This window comes from Pygocentrus nattereri, chromosome 23, assembly GCF_015220715.1.
Source record: "Pygocentrus nattereri isolate fPygNat1 chromosome 23, fPygNat1.pri, whole genome shotgun sequence".
In the NCBI taxonomy this organism is placed as follows: Eukaryota; Metazoa; Chordata; class Actinopteri; order Characiformes; family Serrasalmidae; genus Pygocentrus; species Pygocentrus nattereri.
In genome coordinates, this window is record NC_051233.1 from 26099884 (window position 1) to 26111027 (window position 11144).

Consider the following 11144-nt stretch of genomic DNA (forward strand, 5'->3'; position numbering starts at 1 on the left):
CCGGCCTGCTACAACCACATGCCACACCCACCTGCTCCTGCTTACTTTGGGCTATACCAGTGGTCTTCACCCAATCCTGCCTGCATTTACCATATAATCCGCTCCACTGGCATAGGACACATCCATGCAGAAGGATGCACTTTAAGAATTTTTTTCACAAGTTTGGCCACAAGATTCACTGATGTAGTGCAGATTTTTGTATCTATCCTACCCCTTTTCATGAGTATAATGACATGAGGAATTTTCATGCAGTTTTGTTGCTTTAATCCTTACAAGACTGACATGCCTTACAGTCATTGTCTGCTTATTTCCTAAAATGTTTCTTTACAGGGGAAGGAAAAATGTTAACTTTCAGTTTTCAGTTGGAAGATTTTTTTCCAAGTCATTTTCTGCTTTTTCTATTGTTCCGTTCGTCATGACATTCTGACTAATGGCAGCTGACGTTTTCCAAAGATGTAAAATATGTTGTAGGGTTGGACGATATGGCAAAAATAATATTCCATGATATTTGAAGGCGTTTACAGTTGTATGATATCAGTACGCAATATTTCATTTTTCTGAGGTTTGATAAGTTGGAACAGACAGAATGCACCTGAAGTGCCAAATTAAAAGTACTATTAAACTTCTGTTTTAACATTTCCCTTACTGCACCAAATCCAATTAAAGCCCTGTACTTTAAAAAAGATAGATTTAGACCAATTACTGAAAGCATGTGAACACCAATCAGTTCATATTATCTGCATAAACTGCAGAGTAACAAGTAGCTGATTGGATGTCAGCAGGTGAAGGATAATTTAAACAGGTCCTGTTTTGTACAACTTGCAAAGATCACACCAGGGCAGATCGAAGGATCCAGATGTTTTCAGATGCTCTGTTGCCCAGAAAAGCTGAAAGGATGGCAGGACAGAGAGAATGCTGTCGGATTTCCAGCCCTGACAAACGGATCACCAGCAGGCTTATCCTGATTTACGCATCTGCTAGAAGCCAGCAGGCATTTGATAGCATGAAGTAGTGTTACATAATTCAGATAAATAAAATGAACCAGGGGCACATAATCGGAACCCTGCGTACAAAAGATGATTAACTGGCTGAGGATGTGAGGAGGCAGAATGGTTAATAGAATTTTTGCTCTGCTTGTTGGGATTCTCAAAAGCAGGCACCGGTTCCCCAATGGCTCAGGCATCAAGGCCCCGTTTTTTCTGCTGGTTTGTTTTCTTGCTCTGCGTGTGATGCTATTGTGATGCAGATGGTGTATGTGTTTCTGTGTTTCATCTGCTTATTCATAACATAAAACTCTTCCTTATTTACCTAATTTGCATACTGTGCAAAAATAGCAAGCAGCTTCTCTTTTTCTCTTTTTGAATCCACAGTTTGTATGTGCCGATTCTAACGTTTCAGCTTTGTCTGGATCTAAGGCAGCCAGTCTCTGACCTGAAAACATTTTAGTTTGATTGCAGTTCTTTAGAAAAAGATTAGTCAAATCTCAGTGATTTCATGATTCCATGAGATTCGGAATTCTTTTTAAAATATACAGAGATGACTGAGGGAGGTATTTACACAGTGGGGAATTATGGACAATAAAAACAATTCATCAAGCTTCTTCAGATTTTTATATTCCAAAATAGACTGAGATTTCTATTTTGTTTTTTAAAAAATTCAGTTGCATACCTTTGAATAATAAGGTATTTATTTATTTATTATTAATAATAATAATAATAATAAATACAATTATAATAGATTCAAACGTTGATTGTGTTGCCATTTTTCAATGTATGATGATACATCAATGCATAAACCTCTCAAGGCTACAGCTTGTTTGTAGGTAGTTTTCTTGTCAGCAGTATGTATTTCACAAATGCCTTCTCTTTAGGTGGACGGCTGTCTGTTGGACCCTCTGCCCCCGGTCGTGGTCCGCAAGGCCAGTGGCTCAGTGCCAGGAAACGTCTTGGAGACGTCCATTGACGAAGGAATCGAGGCTGAGAAGGATCAGACCACGCCTCCTGCTGCCTTCCAGACCACTCGCTTCAGCCAGCGCAGGCACACACTGTCTGAGGTCACCAACCAGCCGGGAGTTCTGCCCACCACAGGTCTGTGTGTGCGTGTTTATGTTGGTGCATGAACAGCTAGTAGTTTTTTTTTAATTACAACTTATATACATACAATAAATACTGCAATATACGTTTGTTTGTATAAATAACACACGGTACCGTGCGAAAGTTTTAGGCATCTAAGCAAATTTTTTAACAATTTACCTCAGCAGTGAGTTTATCACAATATACATTAGAATAAAGTCATATTCATAATATACATAAAAATAATAAAAAGTAACAAGAATTTCTTGGGTCCAGTTCTTTCCTTGATGCCTTCACAGCCACCACAGAGACTTACTATCATCAATTGCATCATGTGTACGATCTACTGAAGCACTGATTGGTCAAACCTGGAGTTGCTTTTTAATTACATATACAAATATACAAATACTGGGCTTCCTCGAGGAGAGGTTTGAAAATGGTTAAACACACTAACATCCATAAAATCACTACTTATTATTTATATATAATATAAATAATGTGATTTATATTATAAATATTTATATTTATCGGCAAATAAACATACTACAATAATAATTGGATTTTGAAAATGTGTCTTGGGTGCCTAAGACTTTCGCACAGTACTCTGTGTGTGTGTGTGTGTGTGTGTGTGTGTGTGTGTGTGTGTGTGTGTGTGTGTGTGTGTGTGTGTGTGTGTGTGTATAAACACATGGTACTGTGTATTTAAATAAATAGGTACAAAAAATTTACAACTTTTTAGCATCCTGTAGAAAACAGCAGAAATCACGCATTAACAGAATATTACACATAAGCTTCAACCACTAAACGTCATTTTTTCAGTATTAGTTTATTCACTTTTTGCCTTTTATTAGTTTTCTTTCTTTCAAAGAGACTTACTTTCAGTTTTTCACAGACTCTGCATTGAAATTCATCTGTGCATCTAGACAGAGTATCGGATGGATGGATAGGTGTAAACTAGAGGGACAAGCAGATAGGTAGATGGATGGCTAGATAGGTGTATAAAATAGATACATGGGTGGATAGATAGATGTATAAATTAATGGAGAGATTGACAAAAAGACTCAGACCTAGATGTGCTGAAACAGTTCTGAAAATGTTCAGAATTTCATACTGGCGTAGTAGTTATAAGCAGTACTGCTGTAAGGTAAATGAGTTTTGCCTGCATGTCATTGTCACAGGGAAGCTGCTTTCCATGGGCCTGAACCCGTCTCTGGGCAGCATGGACTCAGAATATGATATGGGCTCAACACACAGTGACCTTAGCCTACCTGAAGAGACCCCGACTCTTAGAAGCACGCTGGCTGCAACACCCGTCAGTCAAGGAGGCCCCTCCTTCATTTCCATCAAGCCTGCTAACCCAACCCTGCAGGCTCTTAGCTCAGAGGGGCGGGACACTCACAATCATTCACCAGTCAACTTCCGTGAAGGCCGCCGAGCATCCGACACTTCACTCACACAAGGTGGGTTAGATATATACATAGGATGGGTGGATGGATAGGTAGATGGATAAATTAATAAACAGATAAATTAATGGATGAATAGATGTATAAATGGAGGAATGTGTAGATGGATAAATTGATAAATTAATAAACTGGTGGACAGATAGCAGGATAAATAGGTAGAGATGGATAGACAGATGAATAGGTAACAGGATAGATTGATAAATGGATAAATGGATGCATGGATTGATGTATGAATTGATTAGTGTATAGTTGTATAGATGGACAGATGGATAGATGGATTTGTGCGTGTGTGGATAGACAGACAAATGGATGGCCACTATCTACATGGTTCCTGCTAGTTTTAGGTCTCTTACAGGTTCTTGATCAGTAATCTTTTCTGTCTCGCTTCTCTCTCCCTGTCACTCATTTGCTATTGCTATAAAAAACCCATTTGCGTCAGTCTGTCCAAATCCGTAATTTCAGCCCATTCTCGGTTCATTTGAAGAACCCTGTAGTGCCTCCTTTCCCAGCCCACGCCAAATGACACTCACTCTGATTGACTCCTGACCTCCCATTAATGATGATTACGTCTGATTCCTAAAAAAAACCTCTTGATGATTCAATTCAGCAGCGATCAAAGCAGCAGCCAAAACTATGAAACAGCTTATCTCTCGCAACAACTGTAGAGCTACAATATTTGTCTGCCATTTAGTTTTTGCGTTCTGTTCTACATGCTTTCTAGGTCTGGTGGCTTTTCGGCAGCACCTCCAGAACCTGGCCAGGACCAAGGGCATCCTGGAGCTGAACAAGGCCCAAATGGTGCAAGGATCAGGGGCTGGAGATGCCAACTTCCAACCTAAACCCCTGGAGCTCTCAGAGCTCCTAGAGCCTCAGCACCAGGTCAGGATACTCAACATGGCGTGAATTTTGATTCTAAAAAAAGAACGGCACTTCTGAACTTCTGAAACCCATTTTGAAGGGTATTCTGATTCTGTGGTCAGCAGCCCCTCGAATGCTGAATTTGATTTAAAAATGTACACTTAAGTCATATCCCTGAAATCCATTATGATTTGATTTGATTGAAATGATGACATTTACCAAGCAATATATTTGTCAGAACTTCTACATATTAATTATATTGTATGCAGGGAGATGGACATCAGTCTCATAGCGGAAAGGACATGGCCACGTTCTCTACAAAAATGCATCCTTATCTGTTGTCCAGAAGACAGTCTCTGGAAACCCAGTACCTTGCTCAAAGGCTGCAGGTATTCTCACTTTGAATTCAACTGTTAACCGTTGCCGTTCATTGTGCAGATTGTTGACCCACTTTTGCATTCTAATCTTGAAGATGCAGGGGCTAGAATTGTGTGTTAAAATAGCAGTAGGCCAATCATATCCTAAAATAGCACTTACGAGTCACTAACCAACAACAGTCACTACAGGTCTTGAGGTTTCTAAAGCACGTTTTTGAAAAACCTCTTTCTCTGTATAAAAGTTGCGAAAGTAAAAAAAGCCAGAGGGCGACTGCAGTGAGTCAGAATCTGGTTGTGGTGGCCTGAATAAGTTTAATCTAAAGCAGTTTTGTACGGTCCAAATTAAACTGCAGATTAGACCAAAGAGATTAATTGGAGAGCACAGTGGGTTGGGTTAATGACGATCTGCGTGTTTTGCCAGAGGGCCAGTCTGCTGGCCAGCGGTCCTGGCAGTGGGCAGATGTTCTGTAAGGAGCCTTCACCTCGTACACTGGAGCAGCAACTGCAAGAACACAGGTCAGGACTTTCATAGTCACCGTCATATATATTTATCATTTTCCCCCAAACACATGAGAAATTGCTGATTATTAAAGTTAATTAGTTAATTATTAAATTAAATCCATCAAAACATGCCATAAATACTTGACCCCATCACCAGTCTCCAACAAATGTAGCCAGTCAGCCAAGACAAGTTTGTTGTCTGAAGTTTGTTTCTTTACTTTTGTGCTAGAGCTACAAAGCTAAGGTAGTCAATGCAGAGATATTGTTCTAGGATGGGATGCAGTGTAATGATTTTTAGTAGTAACACTATTTTCACAAAACACAACATGCTATGCAAAGTTTTTAGTTTTATAGAAAACACACATTGAGTTGTATCTTACTAATTGCAGGGAACATCATGGCATTGCTATCCATAAATATACTAAACAAGGAATGTATTTTTCCTGATACTGCATTGCAGTGAAAGCTAATATTCGAATTATGTACACATGGAAAATATTGGCTAGCTTTATGCTTTTTTGCTTCACTCCATTTTTAGCGCACTGTGACAACGCAATATCATTAGTGAGGGAGATTTTATGAAAAAGTCATTGTTGTCTTGTTGTCCTCAAGCATTTTAGCCAGTTATATTTAGCCCATTTCAGTATATATATTTTTAAAGGGTAAATAGACACTTTATGTATAAAGTATGTTGTGAATAGTTAGGCTGCAACTACCAATAATGCATTTGTAAATAAACATAAACAAGTCACAGCTTGGCTAATTGATTATGTATTTGGGATAAGGAAAAAAGCTGGTTACTAAATTGTTGCTTTAATGCAAAAATGACTTCTATGCAAAAACAATTACAGGATGGTCAAGTTTTTTTATAAGCAAGCTGTTGCATCCATCAAAACATGCAATAAATGTTTGTGACCCCATCACCAGGCTCCAGCAGAAGAGACTCCACCTCCAGAAGCAGTCACAGTTGCAGGCCTACTTCCACCAGATGCAGCTGGCTGAGGACCAGTACCCACCAGCACAAGAGTGCTTGGACCCCCAGCACAGCACGCCACTTTCTAGTCCGCCATTCTCCCGGACCCAGCCTCTCACTCCACTCCTAGAGCCTGGCAGCCCGGCATTCCCTTATAGCCCAGACCTACTCTTGCCCTCTGCCACCTCTCCCCCAGACTGCTTCACGTTCAGCCGTTCCGCATACACCCCATCCACCCCCACCGAACCCCTGTATGCTTGGAGTCCAGCTCAGCCATCCCCACTCCCCCCCACCCAAGGAGAGACCAAAGCGGCTCAGCCCGCTCCGGAGCATTCCTACATGGACTGTGAAATGATGGAGACGGTGGAGGCCCAGCAGGGTTGTGTGCTGGTGAACTGAAGCTCTATTGCAGTGATCACCAATCCTCCTCCTCATCATGTACCATCCTGCTAGGGTTGATCTCCAACCCAAAAGACCATATGTAGCTGATCAAAGCATGCCAAACACAACTGCTGTGCAATTGTCTACTAAATGCTATTGAGTACTGGTTTTTAAACATACTATACATGAGGTAGGAGAGCGTTCGGTAGCACTAGTATAAACAGGCTCCTCATCAGGGCTCGCACACACGTTTGAGATGGTCTGAGCAGGTACTAATACATCACGGTTTACTGAAATACAACGTGAGGCGTTTTAAATGAATACATTTTACATTTCATTACTCTGTCGTACACCACTCAGCCGCTTCTGCTGGGTTTTTTTTCTTCAAATAAAGGTCTTGAAGGTTACACGACGAAACATGCTTTTCTCAGCCACGAAATAGGACGGCTTTCAGTGACAACAGCCGAAAAATGCATTTGACACAAAACGATCTGGCATGCATAGGTGGATTTTTGAGTACTGTGTTGAACACAATGCAGAAAGGGAGGAGCAACTCATGATGGTAAATAAAGCTGTTACTTACAAACAGGTTAGTGAGTAAAGCTTTACTCCTCTGCAGGAGGGTCTTTGCCATCTCAAAGTACAATTGATAAAAGCCAAAAACACATCAGCAAGTCCTTTAGGGCTGGAGTCAAACTCTGCAGGATTGTACATCTCCAAGAGCAAGATTGGTGACCATTCCTCTACTGGTTAGAATGGGGGCACACTGGGGCTGGATCTCAGGATAACTCACAAGGAGGGGCCACTTGGGGTCAGAGAGCCCTCAGGGACAAACAAGATGCCGTTGTTGTTAATAATGTCTAATTGTATTGACCCTGTACACCTTCCCCTTTTGGATCCCAGGGTTTGGATGATTTTCGTCGTCAGTCGTTTGTAAGACCTGTAGTCTTTAAAAGAATTAGCTCAACAAGCACAAAGGGAATCAGAAAGCACATCACAGTTACAGTAGATTTTCTGCATCAGTATTAAAGCAATATGTTCTCTGTAAAATGCCCTGTAAATTTGATAGGGTCCCTCTTTTTTTTTTTTTAAACCTTTTTTATATCCCTATACTGTTGTCACTGAGTCAACTTTCATTGTTGTCATTTATTTTATCTGGATTTGGAAAGAAAAGCTGTAAATACTGAGACCTCTATTAGAAAAGAGAGGAAAGGAGGTTTTAAACATCCAAACGGTTCCACTAAGGTACTTTGAAATGGAGGAAAATGGTAAAAGTGGTAAATGGTAATGACCGAGAATGAGCGCAGCGTAAAGCTACAGTAAATGGTAGATCTGACCATACAGTTCCTTCTTAGACACAACTCTGTACGTTGTGGTTCTGCCATTCTAGTTTCGGCTATTTTATAAATGGACAAAGCGCTGACTTTACTGCTGCTCCTAGTGAGCAATAAGGAGCTGTAAAATGTACACAATTGCACAAAGGCTGCTAGATGAACTCTTCTAAAGATTTCTCCAGGAACCTTTTCTAGTGTTATAGTGACGTGCCTTTCTATTCCTTTTCTTTTCTTTTCAAGAATGTATGTTTTAATGGAATCCTGCGAAATTTCCTGTTGGGGAATAGTGTTAAGTGACCTCTTTACGGAACCAAAGCCCCTCCGAGGTCCTCCTTCCAACTCCACTATGTGGCTTTTAGGGGGATCAGATGAAGCTGTGTGACATGGTTACAGTCCAACAATATTATACGCCGTCCAGAAGTATAATAGCAATATCTGAAGCTACAGTAATAGTCCTGGCGCCTAGAATAGGTGTCGGTAGTGAATGTGTTTACTTTGTCTGTGCCATTTCAAGCCTTTTTAAGAAAAAGAAATCATCAGTTGTTAGAGTTTGTAGTCAAGCTTTTGTTGGCTATACTTTGTTGGTATTAAACCTGAGAGATTGCAGTTAAAGAGGGCTGTTTGTTGGGGTTTTTTGTTATGACTTTAAAGTTCTTCCAAATAGCCTAAACATAGCCAATACACTATGCTTTACAGAGATATGCCTTGTTGATCCCTGGGGAAAATGTGGGATTGTTCAACAAAGGGGCTGTAGAAAAGATAAATGATGCACTGAAAGGTTCCTCCGGCTCTGTCCACCTCTCAGATTTCAGTTTAAATGGAGAGACGTTTATACAGCAGTTCTTGAGGATTTCACATTTAAAGGTACACCAACTATTTCCCCCAGTTTTTAAGTCTCTTTTTAAAAATACTTTCAAATAATCTTTGTGGATTTCTTTGGGAAATATGCGCTTTTCAAGTAAGGCATTAGGGCTGCGGGGAAAATCGATTCTTGGATGCATCGCAATGTGGACGTGAATGATTCCCAATCGATTCACAAATGTCAAAAATCGATTTTGGAAGTGGGTAAGCGCAGCACCCGGACACTCTGTGGTGGCACATGACAAAAACACAACCGGATGAGCGAGAAATCCGACCAGCTCTGCATTAAAGCCGGGTTCGGTCAGGAGTCACAGCCCAAACGTTCAGACGTTTTATCCTTTCAACAAAAGCGAAACCACCTTGGGAGCCACATTTAATGCCCAGTATGTCTCAGTGTGTGCTGATGTCCTAGTATTGGCTAAAAAATATAGAAACGAAAACACAGACTTACTTTGCTTTAAACTTCAGCTCAGCTACAGCCGCTTTCCTCCCCTTTCCACCAGAAAACTCTTCCTCTGAAGTAGAGCAGCTTATTGTAAAATGTCTCTGATCGTTCGGCTGTTTCACGAGGCTGAAGACATTTCTTGTTCGAATGTTTCTGTTCCACCTTAAATTCTGACTGAGACGCCGAATGTAAATGCGGCACCATTTAAGGTGGAACGGGAAAGTTCGAAAGAGAAGCGACTTCTGATTCACAACTTTTTAGTGTTTGACAGCCTCTCAGCTTTAACGTTCCAGGAAACTAACTAAGGTGCTTATAAATGCGAACAAGTCCAAGAACAGTGACCCCTGACTCTCTACAGCGACACCAAATCCGGAGGTATAAAACCACTAAAGAAAACGGGCAGGACGGCTGTGACGTGCTGCCTGGACGTCCATTACCACAGGATCTCATTTCACCATAACGGCGCATTTTACCGCAGATGAGCGGCAGCAGCGTGCTCCAAACATGCGCAGTGAATGAGTCTTCAGTTCACTCGCCACATCACTTCCATTTATTTATTAATAAATTTTATTAATAAAGGACATGGAAAGTAAATTCACTGTGGACTATTAGAAATACTTTCATCACACCATGAAAAAAAGATGCATCGATAATCGTTTTATAATCGCATCGCGGCCTCTGAATCGTAATCGAATCGAATCGTGAAGTGCCAAGAGATTCCCACCCCTATAAGACATGGTGCCAAAGCTCTCCAACAGGCCAGCCTGGTGTACAGAGCGGCAGGTTTTGCGTTCAAACTGCTCCTCCAAAACCATAAAAACTTAATATCCTTCGATTATTGTATGAATTATGAATGAGTATAACATTTACAAAAAAGGTGAGCATTACATTTGACCCATTAGCTCAGTGTCAGTGTTCTCACTGTACTGGTTCCTTTATGGAGGAAAACATCAGTATGTCAAAATACCAAATTCAAATCTCAAAATAATGACATTTTTTCAACATTATGAAATAAGCTATTACATTTTTTAAAAATTTTATATTTCAGGAAAACTCAATTAGACACCAAGTCATTTTGACATAGTAAGTCAATATTTTGAGAAGTCTTTATTTCAAGAAATGTAGTCAAAATCTGGACCCGTTAGGAATCATATGGAAGCTATCGATGCCCATTTCCGCCACTTAAAACTGTCTTAAAAATCCAGCACCTAATTTTTATTTTTCATTAAGTACTTTTATTTTGCTATTCTTATTTTAGGATACAACATCTCTCATTATTCTGAAAAGGCTTCATTATTTAGATTTATTTATAATTTTATCCCAAAAGCAAACGGTAGCTCAAAACAAGAAAGCATCTTAAATGACACTTCATGTCTCAAATGAAAGTTTTTCCAAAATAATTTAGACAGCAACTCAATGACTAAGCATCTAAATAACATCACAGCAATTTACTTTCTAATTTTAAAAAATTAGATGCTGGATTCCTTTTAACATGAGTCTAGATGTTGGAACAATCAATGCTTATTGGCTCACAGACAATACCAAGACTTATTGCTTAGGTACTGAAATTCAACATTGAGTAACCTGGAATTTGATACCCTGTAGTACTGAAGTAATTTGGTTGATGCCACAATAGTACTGAATTACTAGACCCTGTGCCTCATTAAAATCACACAGGAAGTCATTTGTACCTCATATTTTACAAACAAAATTTAAAAGTATTTTAAAAGACTTGGAAAACGTTTAAAAACACTGACCTACTACTTTTACCCCAGGTCTCAGAAAGCCAACTGTAACTCAGCTGGCTGTAGGTGTACCAAGAACTCACTGGACCTTGTCCTTAAGGCCAGGCTGAGCCACCAGAACCAGTCAAGCAGCC

The 11144-nt window shown here is 40.1% G+C and overlaps 1 protein-coding gene across 1 annotated transcript in view; it reads left to right on the top strand.

The window, feature by feature from the left end:
• The window catches only part of sik2a (salt-inducible kinase 2a), a 37236-nt gene extending 28665 nt beyond the window's left edge, over nucleotides 1-8571 (top strand). Inside the window, exons 10-15 of the mRNA XM_017699884.2 lie at nucleotides 1871-2087; nucleotides 3251-3532; nucleotides 4257-4414; nucleotides 4663-4782; nucleotides 5192-5286; nucleotides 6199-8571. Coding sequence (XP_017555373.1) covers nucleotides 1871-2087; nucleotides 3251-3532; nucleotides 4257-4414; nucleotides 4663-4782; nucleotides 5192-5286; nucleotides 6199-6643 — 1317 coding nt within the window. The 3' untranslated portion in view covers nucleotides 6644-8571. The remainder of the gene's footprint in view (nucleotides 1-1870; nucleotides 2088-3250; nucleotides 3533-4256; nucleotides 4415-4662; nucleotides 4783-5191; nucleotides 5287-6198) is intronic.
• The last annotated feature ends 2573 nt before the right edge of the window (nucleotides 8572-11144 follow it).